General features: G+C 38.1%; 1 protein-coding gene across 1 annotated transcript in view; it reads left to right on the plus strand.

Annotated features, from left to right (window-relative positions):
* pclob (piccolo presynaptic cytomatrix protein b) overlaps positions 1 to 21,490 on the plus strand; it is a 75,939-nt gene that overhangs the window by 50,768 nt on the left and 3,681 nt on the right. The window contains exons 11-25 of the mRNA XM_053622284.1: positions 934 to 1,009; positions 1,174 to 1,299; positions 3,535 to 3,643; positions 3,823 to 3,890; positions 4,268 to 4,476; positions 5,417 to 5,467; positions 5,707 to 5,837; positions 10,397 to 10,490; positions 11,240 to 11,311; positions 11,603 to 11,876; positions 11,969 to 12,163; positions 14,031 to 14,136; positions 15,296 to 15,363; positions 16,417 to 16,551; positions 20,099 to 20,244. Coding sequence (XP_053478259.1) covers positions 934 to 1,009; positions 1,174 to 1,299; positions 3,535 to 3,643; positions 3,823 to 3,890; positions 4,268 to 4,476; positions 5,417 to 5,467; positions 5,707 to 5,837; positions 10,397 to 10,490; positions 11,240 to 11,311; positions 11,603 to 11,876; positions 11,969 to 12,163; positions 14,031 to 14,136; positions 15,296 to 15,363; positions 16,417 to 16,551; positions 20,099 to 20,244 — 1,860 coding nt within the window. The remainder of the gene's footprint in view (positions 1 to 933; positions 1,010 to 1,173; positions 1,300 to 3,534; positions 3,644 to 3,822; positions 3,891 to 4,267; positions 4,477 to 5,416; positions 5,468 to 5,706; positions 5,838 to 10,396; positions 10,491 to 11,239; positions 11,312 to 11,602; positions 11,877 to 11,968; positions 12,164 to 14,030; positions 14,137 to 15,295; positions 15,364 to 16,416; positions 16,552 to 20,098; positions 20,245 to 21,490) is intronic.

The raw sequence follows: 21,490 nt of genomic DNA on the forward strand, positions 1-21,490 counted from the left end.
TATAACTATCCACTATGATGAGATCTCACATAAAGAGTCACTTGTTGGTTTTGTTCTTGTGCTGAGGGGTCTACCATCCAAATAGTATTCTGAAACAGGAGAATGGTAACACATTACTGGGGTTTCCAGGACTTGAGCCAAGTGCTGGACAAGGAGTTTCCAGCCAGTCCTATGCCAGTCAGACATGATAGAGGTGTCACAGAATGTCAGATAATGAACAATGAGTTGTGAAAAGCATCAGACAAAAAAAGAAATCTCATTCAGCTTAGATGCTTGGGCTGGCTTGGGTGAGTTCTTCTGTGGGAATGTGTAGGATGTGAGCCCTTGCATTACAAGCTCAGCCATAGACTGTACTGAAGTTATTGGACTTGATGGATTGTGCATTCAGTTATATAGAACGTGCAATAAACAGAGCTAACCTAGGAACAAGGAGTCTTCCAAGCAGGGTAGCTAAGCATGCAACTCCTTCTGCAATTACTAGTATTAAGTATTAATGACTGCAGGTGCAGAAAGAGAATAGGTATACCAAGGCTGTCTGATAACCTTGAAATAGCATGAATAAATACCATCCAGAAATAAATGCTATATATTTTTTAAAAAAAAAATCTAAATGATAATATGATTAAATACCATTGAAACAGCTCAGCCAAACATGTTGCCAGTCCCTGTAGCCCCTAATAGCCACAACCCATTGAAGGCAACAAAACAATGAAGAGCCCAAAAAGTTAAAACATAAAACTCTTGCAGTATCTCATTTAGTGTTCACATTTCAATCAATTCATGTATATATGTTGAGTTCTTCTGTACTGAACCAGAAAATGTGTGTGATTTTCTCAATATTTTAGGCTCAAAATAATCTATCTGTACTAGTTGTGTTATGTTCTCTGATACTCATTCTGAACAAAAATGTAAATTTTGTATGATGCCTTGCAGGTGAAAGCTATGCATTACCCTTTCCCCCACACTCGCATTAAACTACAGAGAGACCCTAAGGACCACAGTGTATCAGGTACTTTTATGTAGTTACAATCAGCATACAATATTAACTGACTGAGAGTTTAGATTGAGAGTTTAGATTACTGCTCTAGTATTACAAATACTATTTTAATATAATAATATTTTAAGTAAAATTTTGTTCTCTGACAAATGACAGCTAACATCCCTTGTTTTCAGGGGGTGGTTTTGGCATACGAGTGGTGGGAGGGAAGGAGATTCCAGGTACTAATGGAGAGATTGGAGCATACATTGCTAACTTGACACCTGCAGGCACTGCTGAGCTGTCAGGAAAGGTTGTAGAAGGTAAGGTTTTTAGAAATTTTGTAAGAATTTTTATTCTTTGCTGTGGCTTCATACTTCAAACACTATCATACTTCAGATGACAGTGATTAATCTACTTGGATTTATCATTTTGGTAATGGTTGTGCATTGTCTGGCTTTTTTCTTTTTCATCATCCTGAATAAGACATACCATACAAAAACAAGGGCAAGTATAAACAAATCATTAATGAATAGTAAATGCTTGTTCTCCTTCTGGACTGTAGTTAACTCAGCTTGTCACTTCTCACTCCAGATCAGGGGTTCTCAATTATTTTGCAGCCAAAGAATTTACTTTTAACTAGGGACTGTTACTGTAAAATAAAATATGCTGATCCTCTCAGTACAGATTTATATATGTACACAGTCCTATCTATCTGACTATTTAAATGTTTGACTGTTTATTCAAATGTGTGCAAAAGAATATTGTGGCTATTTATTGGATCCCTAGAGCTTTTTTATTCTTGAACCTTCCACTAACAAAACACATTAGGTCTAAGTTGACATTATTGGGATTAAACCCATTCAATTTAATTGACTATTCATAAGAGCTAATAGCGATAAGAACTCAACGATAAATATAATATTTAAAAAATACTTTTGCTGTATTATCAACACCAACAACAGCCATAAATTAAGCTTTATTTGTAAAGATCTGAATACTGTATCTGCTTTAACCCTTTCTCACAGTACACTGGTGTTCCAATCACCTTATCAGACATTTTCAATCAGTATAAACAAATGAAATATTTTATCGCCATAAGTTTGTTATAAGATTAGTCAGGACATTGTTGGGCTTCTGTGTGTAGAGTATCCTGACTCTGTGTTTAGCTGCTGGTGAGCGGGGTGATGGGAAGTGAGATGGGTGTGAGCCTCCTGCTGGCCAAACAATTCACACCTCTCCACAATAACATTGGTGCAGAGATAATATGGACAGCACAATTAAAGCTTTTTGGATGGTAAAACACCATATAAAACTACCACAATAAAATAATAAAATTTAACCTAGTGGGCTAGTTAAAAAAAAGAGATACTTATGAAAAACTGTAAATTCTTAAAGCCCTGAGTGTCTTTCACATTAGCCATTAACCACTAATGTGGAGTGTGACATCACAAATAAATGCAATGCTGTACACAGGTGCTGCCAAAACAGGCAAAAAATCAATTTCTTTGCAAAAAGAGTTAATGTCAGGCATTTTGAGCCATGTCCATGTCAACATGTATTTTGTTAGACATGGATGGTAGAAGTTATGTGCTTAGGGATTGCTAAGGCATCTGGGGTTTGCCTTAAATGTAATTTGCCCTGTTAAAATGTGACACACCACACTGCAGATAGAACTTATGCATAGTAATTTTAAAGTAGCAACAGAAAATTGATCGATCTTATCAATTTGGAAACCCACTCTGCCATAGCGCACATGCACATACATAAATATAAGAGTAATTTTTCAATTATAACTATATTTATTATAATTTATATATTATTATGTTATATAATATATAATTTATATATAATTATAATACCATTGGCCTTTAGAGTCTCAGTTTAAAATATGTGTAATTGGATTACTGTTCATTAACTGAGAAGAACCTATAGATGTGTCTGTTTGGAACAACACATATACTGTATGTGAATGATGTTCTTCTGTTATTCAGCCATGGAAGAGTATCATAAGCAAAGGGCCTATCTGAGGAGCTGCGTTTTTCATTTGTGTAAGTGCTGAGGAGTTGGCCTTGATAGTGGTTGGGTTTGCAGTGCTGTTTCTTAGCTGGACTTCTTCCCCTCATTTATTTCTTCTTGTTCTTTCTTGGCAGACAGTTTCCACTTACTGAGTGGCATGTTTCAGCAAAGCTGATTTAAAAGGAATGCAGTGTGTGTGTGTGTATGTGTGTGTGTGTGTGTGTATGTGTGTGTGTGCATCCTCATGCTCCTGCATTTATATAATGTGTTTACTTCATTTATTGTGTGTATGGTTGAGTTGTTAATTACAAAGTTTCAGCAGTCTCAAAAAATGTTTTATAACTGCTGACCACAAAGTTGAAAAAAAAAAAACATTTGAAGAATAGGAGTTTCTAGAACAAACTAATATAGAAATTCTTCACTGGGTGTCAAAGGTTTTAGAAATTGCTTCTAATTCATGGATGCTTTGCACCGTCAATATGTGTCAGTCTGGTTTCATAGTTGTTGTTGTTTTTTAACTCACCACTTTTTTTCTGCAGGAATGCAGGTCCTGGAGTGGAATGGAATCCCTCTTATGGGAAAAACCTATGAGGAAGTACAGAGCATTGTGGGTCAGCAGATTGGGGAGGTAGAGATATGTTTGCGCTTGTAAGTCTTTTTTATATCACATAACTATTACTGAATTATTTGATAATGCCCACTTCATACGGATTTTTTAAAAAATACTAGCAAATCCAACATTGTTTAAATGTGCAAACAAATACCAGGAATGAAAGAAAATTACTAGATGACTGTGCTGACTAAATATTTATTTCACTTCTGTGTAGAGATCTGAATATGCGGTCAGACTCAGACAGTCCCAAGTATTTAGAGCTGCAGTCTCAGCTAAAAGTTGGTGAGTCTCTTTATGCTGAATGCAGATACAGTATGTTGGTTGTCTCCAGCAGTCAGAGAAAATAATAGTCACTTTCTATTTACTGCATATAGTCTTCTAGACAATATTTGAGCAGCAATCTTCTTTTAGTTTACTGAAGCTTCTGGCATTTATCTTAAAAGTTATTCCACCTGTCATTGTGTCATTACACCTGCTGCAATAAAAATACATGGCTGCATATCAGCTTACTGATAGTACTCTCAGAAGAAGATAAACTCTGGACCTGCCTTTCCTGATTAACAGAATTACTTGTGTGTGTGTGTGTGTGTGTGTGTGTGTGTGTGTGTGTGTGTGTGTGTACGTGTGTCTGTGTGTTTCTGTGTATCTGTGCGTTGCAGCTGAGCACCAACGTTCTCCGGGTGTCGATCCTAAGCAGTTGGCTGCAGAGCTGCAGAAGGTCTCTCAGCAGCAGGCTCCTTCCTCTGTGCTGACTGTGCTGGAGAAGGCAGGACATCTTCACTCAGCAACAGCTTCCACTGCCTCCAGTGGAGTCCCCAGCCCTGGACAGCCTGGATCTCCCTCGGTCAGCAAGAAGCGTCACAACAAGGTAAAACAAGTGTGTGTAAACACAAAGATAGATAGGCAGACATACAGGAAGCCAGGCAGGTTGTTAAGTAGCTAGGTAGACAGCAGACAGACAGACAAGTAGACAGATTAACAGAAAGACAGACAGTCAGGTAGTAGACAGAGAGACAGATAAGAAGGCAGACAAACAGGCAGGTAGACAGGTATTAGGACAGATAGGTAGGCAGACAGACAGACAGACAGACAGACAGACAGACAGACAGACAGATAGTCTGATAGTCTGATAGACAGATAGATAGATAGATAGATGGATAGATGGATGGATGGATGGATGGATGGATGGATGGATAGATAGATAGATAGACAGACAGACACACAGACAGACCGACAGTTAGTTAGTTAGTTAGTTAGTTTGTGAATGTCCACAAACACTTCTTAAATTCATTCCTGACAACATTCCAGATAAGCAACTAATATGACTGAATGGAAACAACAGTTACCTTTTAATGCTTTGCAATATTGAGCTCATGTTTATAAAACTAGAGTTACTACATGACTCTAATGATTCTGCTGCAGTATTTTGATCTACTTTGAAGTCCTGTGCAGGGTCCACATCCAGAAAATAGTCAGCTAGTTGACATCTCCTGCTACTGACTAGCAACTTGTCCCTTTTGCTTTCACTTTATCTGGATGTTCTAGTTTATAGGTCTTGATATTTAGTAGATCATGTATACACTATATCCCTAGTCCTATCACAATTTCACATTCAGTTCATGTGGACTCTACTGATACATTTTATAACGTGGTGTTGAGAGGTAGTTAAACATCATTTGATATGCTGTTGAGAATCAGTAGCTAGCCTGCTTCATTACAGTCTATAAATAGATACTGTTACTGACTGCTCTTCTGTCTTCACTATAGACATGACACGTTATTTATTTGGCCTACCTGTCTATTTTCAGTCAGGTGATGGGGTGAAACCACAACCACATCCCATCACTGGTGAAATACAAGTAAGTCTGTCTCACCTCACCTTGTTCTTACACTGGAGTCATGCTAAATGCATATAAATCTACAGAATTTGTGACATTAAATCAGAAATGTATCACACTTATATCATTTTGTTATTTTATCATTTATGGTGACTTGAAATAACTCCCAGAACAAGAAGTGATATGCATGAAAATGACCTTTAACATAACTACATTTATGAGGTGCAATATGATATGGAGGATCATATTTTTCCCCACAGCTACAAATCAATTATGACAAGAATATGGGTAACCTGATCGTCCACGTTCTACAAGCTCGAAACCTTGCACCAAGAGACAACAATGGATATTCAGACCCTTTTGTCAAGGTGTATCTCCTGCCAGGAAGAGGGTGTGTATGACATGTAAATATGGATGTGGGTGTATATAAAATAGAGAGAGAGAGAGAGAGAGAGAGAGAGAGGTCTGTTTTGTCTGTGTGTGTGTGTGTGTGTGTGTGTGTGTGTGTGTGTGTGTAAAACTGTTCTGGTGTACTTGTGTTATTCCTGTAATGGTGTTTGTAGTTGTTTTTGTGTACTTGTGTTTGTGTTGTCATACATTTTGTTTTTCAATTTTCTCCTACCCTACTCATTTTCAGTATATTTCGTTACTTTCTTTCTCCCTGTTCTATTATAACATCTCAAAGAGGAAATATTTTCTTTCTACCAAAGTTTTCTATACACCAGGAGCTCAGGTGTCAGCCCTTGGGTTCTTGATTCTAATCTGGTGGCGATAAAATATGTCATTCCACTAGGGGGCAAAATAGAGCAATCAACCTTTCATTAGCAAACTGAAAATTTGATGCCATAGCCATGTCTCAATTCAAAAGAATTTAGGGGTAAACAGGGTGAGTTCTTATGCAACTTTAAAATAAATAAATAAATAAATAAAGATTAAAAAAATTTAGCAAAACTATATTTTGCAAACTTCAATATTATGGGCTACTTTGTTTAGGTTAATGGCATAATTCTAAATCAAGGGGTGGTGGATACTGATGCAAGTCAACGTGTATATATGGTAAAACCATAATTTGGTGAATTTGTTTGGGTTTTTTGTAATGAATTTTGGTAATTTCAGTCTCTTCATCTGTTTTGTTGATAAAGTAAATTTGTTGGTGATATAGTATATTTAATCCATTTGTGCATTCAGAATGTACCTGAACACATTTAAGAGGAGTGAAGATGTGCTACAGCCTACTTGACATTAGACTAAGTGTAATGTGGCCCGTTATCTAAAATTGAGTTTGACACCCCTGCTATTCACGCTGTCATTTATTAAATGATGGTGGTTCAGACTCCAGTTCTGGAAAGTGACTACACTACAGAGTTTTAGATTCTACCGCATTTAAAAGACCTGATTCAACTTATCAGCTTATTACCAAAAGCTTCAACAAATGAAAGCAGAAGAAAGAAGACACAAATGTCTGTGTCCCTCCAGGACCTGAAAACAAAAAGATAAATGCCATCACACATTGGTCAGGATGATAAAAAACGTAATTAGTGTGCAACAAACTGAGTGAAGTGCAATCACTCAAACTTTGTCTTCTTACAATTAATGATTTAGTACAATGCCCTCCACACTATTAAAAACTCATCTAAACTGCACACTGTTAACACTGTTCAGTCCCTGAGCCTCAGAGTCTCTGCTTGATGCATATGGAGTCAACAAACAGCAAAATCAATATGGCTTTCTCCGGTGTCGGGTATATAATGATATATCTACTATCTCCTAATGGCCATATCTCTGGAGTGTTTATGAGATTAAACTGCATTACCTGACCGGACACGCTGGCTGATGCTAGGAGCTGGCCTATATACATTCCATTAGGTGTTGTTTTCCAGGTACATACTCTGGAATGCTCAGGCTGGCAGTTTCCTTCCTCTGTATGTTTGTTATTCCTCTTTCCTTTTCTTTTTTCTTGAATTTTCTGACTGTTTTCTGTTTGTTTGTCTGCTGTTGCATTCCTAACAAATCTCTGGATTGGTTCAGACAAGTCATGGTTGTCCAGAACGCAAGGTAGCGTGGTGCTCCTCTTTCCTTTCATTTGCTTTCCTTCCTCTGTGTATGTCTGTTTTTTTGTCTCGTGTTCATTAATGAACTGTGATTCATCTGAGTGGTGATTGGTGAGCCTGACGTCATGTGGTGTCTGAAATGTGTCATCAAAGCTACCTCAACATCTCTACCTCTCCCAATACATGTGTACTGGGACTATAAGCTACATTTTTCACCATAAATGAATACATTAGCTATTAAACACACACACACACACACACACACACACACACACATACACACACACACACACATACACAATTTTAAAGATGATGGTTTAAGGGATATAGGGTTTAATGTAAAACTACATTAGGTAATGCTTTACACAGAGAGTCCCTTAAATAACATTTATATTGAATTAGTTACCATTACAAACCTTGAACTTCAGCATCACTAAACCTTAGTATAAGTAATGTTAACCACAAAGTGGTGTGCAGTTACTGTAAAATAATCAGTGACGGCATGGTGTGATGTGATATTAATGCATTATCAATGTATTATCGAAGTCACAAAGTGTTCTATTATCCTTATACCACAGTAATTTACCAACAATTATGATTTTTAATCTATTAACAAATTATGTCATATATTTTATCCATTTAATGTTGTGGAATATTACTGGAACATTAAGGTAGTTCCTCTGACCACTTCACCAAATCAACGATGACACAATTAGCCAGCGCAAGTTAACACATGCACTGGCTAATGTTAATTCAATCCATGACTAAAAATAGCACCAAACTAATTAACAAAAATCTGATTACAGAAAATGTTAATAACTTACTGAACTCTGGTCTCAAGGAGTAAATATAAGTACTTCTTAAAAATTCCAAATTTTACCAGTTAAGAACCATGAACATGTTAATTAGGGTGTTGGTCAGTGGCTTAATTTTACTCAATGATGTTAAAATATTGCTTGGCCAAAAAACTCTCTAACTCTCTCTTACACACTCTAAAATTTCGTTGCACCAACTTTACCTTATTACAGAGCACATTCATCATGGCATTGTTTCGACAACCTTGTGCAATGTGACATTTATTTCCATCCAGAGTTGCATTAATTTTTGCCAAAGATCTTGTATTGATGACAGGAGAGGCAAACCACTACATAAAGTCTTCTCCAGCACATCCCAAAGACTTTCAACAGGGTTAAGGTCAGGACTCTGTGGTGGCCAATTCATGTGTGAAAATGATTCCTCATGCTCCCTGAACCACTCTTTCACATTTTGAGCCTGATGAATCTTGGCATTGTTATCCTGGAATATGCCTGTGCCATCATGGAAGAAAAAAATCCATTGATGGGATAACTTGGTCATTCAGTACATTCAGGTACTCAGCTGAATTCATTTTATTACTGCATAATGTTACAGAGCCTAGACTTGACCAACTGAAGCAACCCCAGATCACAACACACCCTCAAGAGGCTTGTACAGTAGGCACTACGCATGATGAGTGCCTCGTTTCATGTGCTTCCTTTCTTACCCTGATGCACCCATCGCTTTGGAAAAGGGTGAATCTGGACTCATCAGACCACATGACATTTATCCTTTGCTCCACAGTCCAACTTTATGCTCCCTAGCAAATTTAAGTAATTTTAATCTGATTAGCCTCACACTGATTAGGGCACACAACTGTTTTTATTTTTATTTATTAAACATAGCGATGAGTTCTATGGTCAATTTTTTACGATGTGACTTCACTAAGTGTTTTAAAGATCCCCGATCACAATCATTCAGGTGGCTGTGTCTCACTTGGTAGAGCAGGTTGTCAACTAATCGTAGGGTTGGTGGTTCAATTCCTGGCCCACATGACTGCACATGCCAATGTGTCCCTGGGCAAGCCACTGAACCCCAAGTTGCCTTGTATGGCAGCTCTGTGTGTGAGAATGGGTGAATGAGAAACAGTGTAACGCGCTTTGTAAAACCACAATTAATTTTTTTTTTTTAAAGCACTATATAAGTGCAGACCATTTACCATTCAAGATTATAAACATTCATTCTTCCAAAGACATTTCTTTCTCAAAGTTGACAGTTCACCACTATCCTTCCAGGTTTTAATAATGCGTTGGACAGTTCTTAATATTTTTAATTTTTTAATATTAATCACTGCAATAATGATCCTATTGTCCAATAATGTTCCATATATATATATATATATATATATATATATATATATATATATATATATATATATATATATATATATATATGACACTAAGTAACTATATATATATATATATATATATATATATATATATATATATATATATATATATATATATAGTTACTTAGTGTGTATTGACATTTGCATTCATGGTTGTTTCTTCATGCTAACTAGTATGTTAAATAATGTTAGTTAAGGGAACCTTAATGTAAAGCATTGCCCTCCATCATAGTTTCTCATAATAGATGTTAAATGCTCATTTTACAACTCTATACTTATATAAGTCTTGCAATATTGATGATTGAGAAGTTCTACATGCATGTGCAAGCATAATTTCATGTATGAATCTGTGAACTAGTGACATCATTATCATCATCTGCAATCCATACAGTATATCAATCAGTATGGCTTCATTTGAAGTATAAATCTTTCATAATTTGCATTCATTTTTAATTGAGGTTTCAGTGAGGTTTAAATTAATGTTTAAATGAGGACAATATTTAGGAACTGTTTAAAATGTGTTGATATTTCTGCAGTAATTGGTTAGTCATCCTTACATTGATTGAAATATAACTATGCCTTGGTGTTCATACTGGCTTTAAATTAAACCAGATAGTTTTAATAGTTTTTAGTTTTATTTGTTTAGTTTTCTCTTGTGTCTTATAGTCTGTCTCTCTGTTCATAATGATACAACAGTGCTGAAAATAAGAGAAGAACTAAATATGTGCAGAAGACCCAGAACCCTGAGTGGAACCAGACTGTCATCTATAAAAACATTCACCTCGAGCAGGTAAATATTAAGATATGGTTTCTTGGAGCAGGTACATTCTGAACACACTACTGTCATGTCTTATATACGTCTTATTTTCTCTTTTATTTCCTCTTTTTTAATTACTGTTTATGAAGACATTTTCCATTAAGATAATTGGAATGAGAATGGCTCAGTTGCAAATAAAATGCACACACACACACAACTATCAGAGTGTTGCTGAAAGCTGACAAGCATGTCCAGGAAAATTGGTTAAAAACAATGCAGGCATACATTTGTCCGATTTGACGAGCGTGGCAGAGACACAGGTTAATGGATAATTTATTATAGCTCATTTATTTAAAAACAGATCAAGGAAGACAATCCACAATGTCAGGAACACATTGAAGTAAAATGCAAAAGACTTATCCAAAACACAGTGTCAACACAAAGGGAATATCCAGAAGACAAAAACTTCATAGGCAGAAACTGGCAAAAAAGCTTAGAAAAGTAGGCTGAAGGGAGCAAACAAGCCTTGGCAATGAACAAACTAATCTGAGAGGTATTTAAGGTTGTGATAGTTGGCAGGGGATTCTGGGAGATGGAGTTTCTGAAGGCTGTGACAACACTGATGTCGCTTACATAAACTTAGTCACTGAATTTTTGCTCCTACTTGGACTGAGCTTTGCTGTGTAATTGTACATTTAAAGATTCCAAGGTATAGATGTGAGCAAGGTGATTTGGAGAGGCATAAGCCTTGTGATTTAATTTGTAATTTGTTTAACTTTCAGCTGAAGAGGAAAACCCTTGAAGTGACAGTATGGGACTATGCCAAATATTCCTCCAACGACTTCTTGGGAGAAGTGAGTGTTGCTTGTTAACATTCTGATTTGACATCAAAACACTTGGTAGTGTGAGAATTGAATATGTGCACATTTCTCTAGAACAGGTTGAACAGCTTTCAAAAGTCTTAGCACTTCTGATCATGTCAAAAAATAAGTTAATCAGTTTAAGGAAAATGGCAATAAGTAAGTTTTTAACATAATAATAATAATAATAATAATAATAATAATAATAATAATAATAATAAGTTTAGGGGAAATAATGGACTGTTTTGCACTCTATGCTAAGAAACTGTGCCTTATGTGTTGCAGGTGCTCATAGATCTGTCTAACACTGCTCAGTTGGACAACATGCCTCGCTGGCACCCCCTAAAGGAACAGAGCGAAAGTATCCACCATAGTAGAGGACATCCACCACATGGAGGAGTTGGAGGATCAGGTGGCCAAGGAGGCCATGGAGGTCCTGGAGGCCCTGGTGGATCAGGTGGACCTGGGGGCACAGGAGGCCAACCTAGTAGTGAACAATCCCCCAAAACCTCTGTCATCAAGAGCAGAAGCCATGGCATCTTCCCTGACCCTGCTAAAGGTAGTCTACTTAGAGTCCACCTCTCTGCAACACAGTAAACTTTGATGAATTAGCAGGAGCATAATTACAAGATAAAATATTTATGTCTTCAGATACTCAGGTCCCCACTATTGAGAAATCCCATAGTAGCCCAGGCAGCTCAAAATCCTCGTCTGAGAGTCATCTGCGTTCACATGGCCCCTCTCGCAGTCAGAGCAAGAGCAGTGTTACTCAGGCTCACCTCGAGGATGCTGGGAATGCCATTGCTGCTGCCGAGGCTGCAGTGCAGCAAGCCCGCCTCCAGCCAAGTAACCTTTCCTTTTACACATGAGTGAACAGCTTATCGCTCTGTCTTTCCTCATGTTATCTCACCCTCCCTGTCTTTCTGTCCCTGTTGCTCATGTATCTGCCTATATGTATAATCAATTCATTTTTATTATTCTCTTTTTCGTTTAAAATCCCTAACCAGATCAATAATATCTATGAAATACCCATGGTGGATATCAGAATAGAATACAGTGCCTTGCATAAGTATTCACCCTCCTTGAATTTTTCCACATTTTGTAGTGTTCCAAACTGAAATGGAAATTGACTTAATTAGAATCACATTCCATGAATCTATGAATCCCTGCAATACAGACCTTATCATTGATCTACATAGACCTTATTATTGAGCTACAAATTATTTACAAATAAACTTTTACAAATGTAAATGTAAGTTGCATAAATATTCTCAAAACTTTGAAGAGCTCTCAGAGCATCATTTAAATCCATTATGAAAAATTGAAAGAAAATGGCATAATGACAACTTTGTCTAGAGGAAAGCTTTTCACCAAAGGTCAGTTACTGGGTAAGGAATGCATTCTACCAGGCATTGATCTTGGAGGACAAATGTCTACTCAACCTTTGTGTCTCAGTAAAAACTGTTTTGCACCTTCAAATGCTAAAAATCGCAATTAAGTCCATTTAAATTCCAAGTTGTAACATTACAAAATGTAAAAGTTCAAGGGGTGTGAATACTTGTGCATGGCTCTGTATTTAATCTTTACTTAAGAAAAAAATAAAATGTTCTACAAAGTATACAGTGTAAAGGAATATAATGCAGCATAACGCCAATTGCTACTTAAAGATAAAATTACTTTTAAAAATCTTAAACTTAATTTTTATTTAAATGAATTGTTCAAGCTAAAATGTTTGATCTTTATACAAATTTCTTATCTTTAAAATGCTCTGAAACAAAATTTCATTTAAAAAAGCCTAAGTTTACACTCTTTTAAATTAAAATATGACAAGCTTTCCCACTTCACATTAATCAAAAAATATGCCAGTGTGTCAACCATAAAATACTTTAAATTCCTGATAAAGATGAACTCCCCCAGATACTGAGATTTACAGATAATAAAATTAATTACAGATTTAGTACATGTGAGCATTTGTTCCATGTAGTAGTATTCTCTTTTTCCTACATACATTCAGTGAATTAATATTAAAATGGCCAGTATTCCAAATGCAGCCATTTGCAATGTAGTATATTTTCAGCATGTTTAAGAAACTCCATGTATGGTTTTGTGACAGAGCATGCCAGTTCCTCTCTTCCTAAATAGTTCATGCCAATCACACCTTTACCTAGGCTGAACCCAAATTTTTGTTATCATGATTGTGGTGTGCAATAGTCATAAGCTGGTTTCATGTGAGAGTAACCATAGTCTCTGTGGAAAAGTCCAACTCGACCAGCCAATGAGTGTTCATGTGACAAATCAACTGACCATCAAGTGAGGAGCACTACTGAGGAGGTGAGGTGCATGACTCCTCCATAGCCCTCAAAAACTCAACATGAAATAGTAAAACTGAATTTATTAGTCATGCAAAACTCTTAAAATATAAAATCAGTTATAAAACCTCAAACTAATTTACTTTTTTTTAAAACCTAACTTGGCATTGGTCTTGATAACTGAAGGAAAATAACCTTTATTTTGGTTCATAACCCTGTCATAGAAATATTTTTTTTTTTGAGAAAGAAAAAAAAATCCTTCCATCCCTTGTGCTATAGTATTAGTTTTGGATGAATGCATTCATTACTTGCACTCAGAGCCTTGCTAATTGATATTTCTCTGTCGTTCTCTGCCTTAATCTCTCTCTCCTTCATTTTCTCTCACTGTATCTTAAAATTTGCAGACAGAGTAGGACACATACTGAATGATGGAGATGGATACACCCTGGACAGTGAGGATGGCACAGGCACTAATGCAGTGGACAGTGCTATCTTTCAGGTGCCTCAGCTGTGAGTGCACTCTTTCAACTTGTTCTTGCTCAGTTCATTATGCATTTGTATTAGTTAGACAGATAGTTAGATAGAGGGAATCATGGATAGCTCCAAAGACCAATCTATTATGGCACAAAACCTGCAGGCTTTTGTTACACAGATCTCCTTCCAGCAAGAGATCAACTCAAATCACAGTTCCCAGTCAACAAAGAAATGGCTTCTGAAGAAGATCAATGTTTTGGAGCCCAGATCTAAAACCTAATGAAAGCATGTGGAAAGACTTGATTTGTTACTGACTTTTATTGATTTGTAATGACTCTCAATTTGTTAGACCTGGATAATTTTTCCAAGGAAGAGTAAAATAAAATTGCAAAATCATGATGTGCTATGTTCTCCCCATGCTGCGAGGGTTTCCTCTAGGTACAACAGTTTCCTCCCCTAGTCCAAAGACATGCATGGTAGACTGATTGGCATGTCCAAAGTGTCTGTAGTGTATGAATGGGTGTGTGTATGTGATTGTGCCCTGCAATGGATTGGCACCCCGTCCAGGGTGTACCCCGCCTTCTGCCCAATGCTCCCTGGGATAGACTCCAGGTTCCCCATGACCCTGTAGGATAAGCAGTATAGAAAATGGATGGATGGAAGATTGTTAGACTCTTATCCAAAACAACTGAGTGCAGTATTACAAGCAAATGGTGTTCTAACACAATATTGGATAGGGGGTGTGCAACCGGGTTATTGTAATCTTTCCTTTCCTTAAACATTTCTCTTTGATTCTCACTTGAATTTTGTCATGTGCTATATCTCAAAAAAAGATCTGACATGATTTAGCTTTCTTTCTTTTTATACATCACAAAAACCTAGATCATGGCTAGACTGAAGTGTTGGGAGTCAAAAGCAGTAGCTTGTGCTTTAGTTACTGCATTTAAGTGCAATGAAAAGTTTAAACATAAAAAAGTAAATAGGTTAGTTTTTTCTGGTTGTTAAGAAACTAATAGCCGAGACAGGATATCCAAGCACCCCTCACAGCAGAATAAACAGTCCATGAGTCTACACTGGCAATAAGCACTCAAGTTTGTGCATAATGGTATTCTCTAAAAATTTGCAGGTATCCATAGAAAATGATGGAATGAACCAGTGTAATATATTTATAGATTTATGTTTCTTTTTATACCAGGAAGACGATTCCTAATGGTTTGGATTTGAGAGGCTCAGACTCTCTGAAGAATCTGCATGACTCTGAAAGTAAGCTTATAGTTATTGTTACTGTCATTAAGAAATAATAGCCACTTTGTGTTTAGAACAGGCAGTAAAGATTGCTATGTTAAATTGACAGTGGGAGCTATTGTCTGAGGATAATATATATATTTTTTTTGTCTTTTTAATGCTCTTTTTTAACGCATTAATAGTGAGGAAATTCTAGCCTAATCTTGGACACCAGATGTTTTAAGTGAATAATGGTGTCTAATAAAAAGTATATGGATTTTTTTCTGAGGTTCCTCACCCAGTGGGAAGTTAGAGTAAAAAAAGTTAGCCTCATCTCTCATTGCATGTAACAGAACATTTCAGCAAAGGCACATTTTGAGGTTTATTAATAGTACTGGCATGCTCCCAAGTTTAGATTAGCACGTCTAATAGCTGTTTATGAGGTTGGGATCCTGTTGGGCTAACAGATACCATAGTCTGTCTGGCATAGCTGTTCTACTGTGTCACTGCTCTACTCTTCTGAATTATTCATCAGAGAAGGGTGTGTGTGTGTGTGTGTGTGTGTGTGTGTGTGTGTGTGCATGCATCTCAAGAGAGAAAGAAAGAAGACAGACTCCAGTCTGGCAGGAAGTAGTCTGCAACCTTGCTTTAAAACCGATAAAAGAAATCCCTTGAATGCACAAAAGAAAGTTGTTTTTAATATGTTTGAACTTGACCTAAGAATAAACTTTTTATTTGCAGTAGTCTGCTCCTCAAAGACTATTTTTTTTTTTTTTAAATTGATGCAGTATTAAATGTAATGTCATGTAAGGTTTAATTTATCACACTGTACTTTTTGTTTTGAGGTACTGTATGCATGATTGATGTGGTTTAAAGTAAATATTCAATTCATGTCCACTAGAGGTCACAGAATGTTTAGTTTTATTTCTTACATATCTTAGGTTCACAGTGTTTAGTGAGGTTAACTAAGCCTTGTACTCCTAAAATAAGATGTTATGTAATTGCATTAGTATTAAAAATTTATTGAATAATGTTAATACTCTATACTTTGTGTTGCTGATACTGACTCTTTTATGGATTTTACTGATGTAGATAAGAACCATATGATTGGAGAGATCAAGGTTGCACTGAAGAAAGAGATGAAGACTGAAGGAGAACAGCTGGTTCTTGAGATTCTGCAGTGCAGGAACATTACTTACAAGTTCAAATCTCCAGATCATCTGCCTGGTAATGGAGGATTCACGAAAAAGCCCACATCTTTGCCACAGGATCCATAATGCATAACATTGTTATCCTAAAACCGGCGCCACACTAGCTGACTCGGAACAACTTGATTTGGGCGAGAGGTGTCACACTTAGCAAATGTTGCTACTGATTTTGCCCTCCTCAGTTGGTGGAGCTGTCACACTCATTGGTTAAGAACAGAGGATAGGTGACCCACTAAACGACTGCCTTCTACTTTTCTCTCCGCCTCAATGTCATGTATGGCAATGCCCCATTTTCGCGTCTGGTCATCGAATTAAGAAGGCACACAGCGCAAACATAAATGAAAACAACAGTGAACAACAACCAGCATGCTGCGGCAGCGGTTGCTATTTGTGCCTTGTCGTTTGCAGTTTCACACGAAATGTGGCAGAAGAAGAAGCGCAAAAAGCTTTGGACGAGACCACATTTGCGAGGTCACGGACAATATGGCTTTCATTTAGTTTTCGTAACTGTTTAAAACACTGGTATAAATATAAATAGACATTAAATATTTTGTAAATATCTTACAAGTTTTCAAGTATTTAATTTTTTTAACCAAGCTGACAAGAGTGACACTGGCTACTTCACCTTTATGTATGAATGGTCCTTGCTTCTCATTGGTCACTGCCTTGGTCAGGTGTACCTGCCTACTGACTGCCCAGTGATAGTTTCAAACATGTCAGAAAAAGTGAACTCGGCAGGGAGTCCAGAGAATCAAGGGACCTCCCACTGGTAGATGCTAATCCGTGCTTTGTCTCCCTTCAACTGGCTGGCTATTATTTAAATGAAACTAAAACCTGAAAATTACTGGAAAAATCAGCTAGTGTGAAGCCGGCTTAAGTAAAAATAGTTGATGCAGCCTCAGTACCCAGGATGCATCCTGAATTTTAACAGAGATCATAACTGTTAGATGTTGTTGTATGTGTATTATTAGTTAGAATTCATTCTTGTTTCAGAGCATATGCTTAGCAGTATATCCCCCACCATAATAAAATATGTACCCTTTCCAGTGCACAGTGGGAAGTGCTGCTATCTTACAGCTCTAGAGTCCCTGGTTTGACTCTGAGCTCTGGTCTGTGTGGAGTTTTGCATGTTTTCCCTGTGTCCATGTAGGTTTCTTCTGGGTTTCATCCCACCTCCCAAAAACATGACAGTGGCTGGATGGCTATTGTCATGTAATGGGGTTTAAGACAGATGCAATTGCAGTTAAAATCTTTATTAAGAGGCAGGCAGACAAATCCAAAATGTATAGCACAAAGGTAGTCAAAAACAAGCAAAAGGTCGGACGAACAGCAAACAGGCGAAACAAGAATAAAAATGTGAGAACTAAACCGGATCAAAAACCATGAATCAATGAACGCGGATAAACGGCTTGGTATGGTACAGACACGCAATACAATGTAATCAACAGTAAAACAAAAACAGCTGTGAATAATGATGGCACATGAGGGAGACATCCAATAACAAGACAGGGGCAGAGACAAGTCATAAACCATAACAAAAAACACATGCTGAAAGTAAACAAAGTCACTGACAACCCGGAAGTGCATGCTGTTGCGTTATGGGCTGTTGAGTCCCCCAGTGGTCCTGGCTCTCTGGGCAAACTGTCCACACAGCCCCCCAGGTCCCAAGGCAGGCATTGTAGCTAGTATAGCTGGTTTCTTTAGGATCCGAGGAGCAGACATGAGGTTGGGGCAGGCTCGCTGTGGTCGTGAGGGGGGAACAAGGATTGGGAGGTTGCGTCATCAGCCTCAGGCGTGAGCAGAACTTGGTAGGCCGTCTTGTCGGCCTCAGGCTTGAACTGAACTTGGTAGATCGTCTTGTCGGCCTTAGGCGTGAGCAAAGTGTGGTGAGGAATACCATCGGTCTCAGGTGTGAGCAGTGCATTGTGGACCATCTCATCGGCCTCAGATATGAACTGAATTTGGTGGGCCGTCTCATCAGCCTCAGGCATGATCAGAGGTTGGTGGACCGTCTCATCAGCCTCAGGCATGAGCAGAGCTTGGTGGGCTGTCTCGTCGGTCTCAGGCAAAAACAGGACTTGGTAGGCCATCTTGTCTGCCTCTGGCATGAACAGGACTTGGTAGGCCATCTTGACGGCCTCTGGCATAAACAGATCTTGGTAGTCTGTGCCGTCAACCTCTAACTGGAACTGAACCTCTGAGCTTGCTCGTTGACCTCTATCAGGATCATGGCTGGATAGACCACTTCATCCATCTCACACTGGGGCTCAGGAGATGAGGTCACCACGTTGACCTCTGGCTGGAGCTCTGCAGGGGAGACCTTCTCATGGGTCTCAGGCTGGAGCTCTGGAGATGAGGTAACCACATTGACCAGCTGGAGCTCTGCAGGGAAGACCACCTTGTTGGTCTCAGGCTGAAGCTCTGGAAATGAGGTCGCTACATTGACCTCTGGCTGGAGCTCTGCAGGGGAGATAACCTGGATAACAGGAACATGAGCCACCGTCTTTCCTTGGGCTTGGGGTTCACCAGGCTCTCAAAATAAAGCTGGCACTGGAGAAAAAATCCCTTCAGAAAGGGAGCCGGAACATCCAGGTGAAACCACATGCACGGAATCAAACACTGGTATAAAGATCCCGGCATGACACTCCCTTCGCTCTCCTGCTGCATCTATGTTGCAGGCAAAGTATTGTGTCATGTAATGGGGTTTGAGACGGATGCAATTGCAGTTAAGAGCTTTATTAAGAGGCAGGCAGACAAATCCAAAATGTGTAGCTCAAACATAGTCAAAAACAAGCAAAAGGTTGGTTGAACAGCAAATAGGATGAATTAGGCAAAACAAGAATCAATAAACATTAGAACTAAACAGGATCAAAAACCATGAATTAATGAACAAGGATAAAAGGCTTGGTACTGTACAGACACGCAATACTTCACACTGAACAAAGACACATGAGGGGTTTAAATTATGAATGTAATCAACGGTAAAACAAAAACAGCTGTGAATAATGATTGGAGAGGGAGACAACCAATGACAAGACAGGGGCAGAGACAAGACATAAACCATAACACAACTCGGAAATGCGCACTGTTGTGATATGGGCTGTTGAGCACGCTGCTCGCTCCGGCGCTTAGCATGATGGGAACTCTGTGACAGCTGTACTAAATTTCCAGTAGATGTGAATATGATTAATGTCTGCACTCATGGTGCCTTGTAATGGAGTAATGTCCCATACAGGGTCAATTTCCGCCTCACACCCAGTGATCCCGAATAGGGTGGTCGCCCACACCCCTGACCAGGATAAATCAATTACTAGAAAAGTTAGACAGATGAATGGACAGATGGATGGAGGAATAGGTGGATGAATGGCTGAGTGGATTGATTGATTTTTTTGGTTGGTTGATTGATTGATTGTTGGATGGGTGGATGGATGAATGAATTGATGAATGAGCCTTTTACATTTAGATCCCATTTTGGGAAGTATTTCTTTAGTCTGGTCCTTTGGGACTGTAAGGTGAATAAGCTACAATTTTAAAGCCATCATTTCTGTGTTTTTTTTCTTGTAAAGATTTGTATGTGAAGCTCTATGTGGTTAACGTGGCCACACAAAAGCGGATCATAAAGAAAAAGACGAGAGTGTGCCGCCATGACCGAGAGCCTTCCTTCAATGAGACTTTCCGCTTCAGTCTCAACCCGGCCGGTCACTCCATTCAGGTGAGAATGACAGAATAAGCTATAGCACATAAAATAAAGATATTTTCTCAAACAAATACATGTGGTTCAGCAACACACTGTATTCTTTGTATTCTCTTCTGTCACTTCAGAAACAGTGATTCCATAAGCAAATTAATACAAATTAAAGGCATGTATTAGATTTCTGGAAGCCTGTTTCTATCATTTATGACCAAATAAAGGCATATTAAATATTCACCAATCACATCTAGTGCCACATCACATCCAGTGCCAATAGCATTCAAAGTGCCTGTAAAAAGGTCACTATATGGCCAAAAGTATGTGAACACCTGATAAATCTCACCCATATGTGCTCTTTGAACATCCCATTATAGATTTTGTCCCTCCTTTGCCATTATAATAATTTCCACTCTTCTGGGAAGACTTTCCACTAGATTTTGGAGCATGGCTGAGAAGAGTTTTCCACAAGAGAATTAGTGAGGTCAGGCACTGATGTCAGGTCAGGAGGCCTGGCACACAGTCAGCATTACAATTTATCCCAAAGGTATTTAGTGATGAGGTCAAGGCTCTGGGTGGACTGCTTGAGTGCTCCAATCTAAACTTGGCAAACAATGTCTTCATGGAGCTTGTTTTGTGCACAGAGGTATTATAATTCATAGACAGGTTTGGGACCCTTTGTTCCAGTGAAGGCAAATATTCATACTCTAGCATAAAAAGACATTCTAGACAATTGTGTGCTTCCACCTCTGTGGCAACAGTTTAGAGACAAACCACATATGGTTGTGAAGGTCAGGTGTCCATATACTTTTGGCCATATAGTGTACTATATGCGTAGTGCACAGTCATGTCTACATGTCTACAAGTCTAAATTTTGAGTTCTAGTTGCATATTGGACTTGTCTTCTCACTGGTTTAAAATCTCATCATACTTGAGATTTAATTACAAGTTTCAGTTAGATTATTCTGAGAGCCTCTAAGATTAAACCCTTCCATGGATATCACAAATAATGATCATACAAATTAGTACTTTTTATTAGGGATCTTAGTAAATCAAGACATCATTATGGAATTTGACTTGTAAGTCATCTAATGTAAATGTACTTGTAAGTCTAATTCCAGACTGCTGGGACTACGGCTGCTCCTAAGGCCATACAGACTTCATATAAATCCATAATGAACTTTTTCACACTATCTGTTGTTACCCAGATGAGGATGGGTTCCCTTCTGAGTCGGGTTCCTCTCAAGGTTTCTTCCTCTTAAAACATCTT

Source organism: Ictalurus furcatus, chromosome 4 (assembly GCF_023375685.1).
Source record: "Ictalurus furcatus strain D&B chromosome 4, Billie_1.0, whole genome shotgun sequence".
Lineage (NCBI taxonomy): Eukaryota > Metazoa > Chordata > Actinopteri > Siluriformes > Ictaluridae > Ictalurus > Ictalurus furcatus.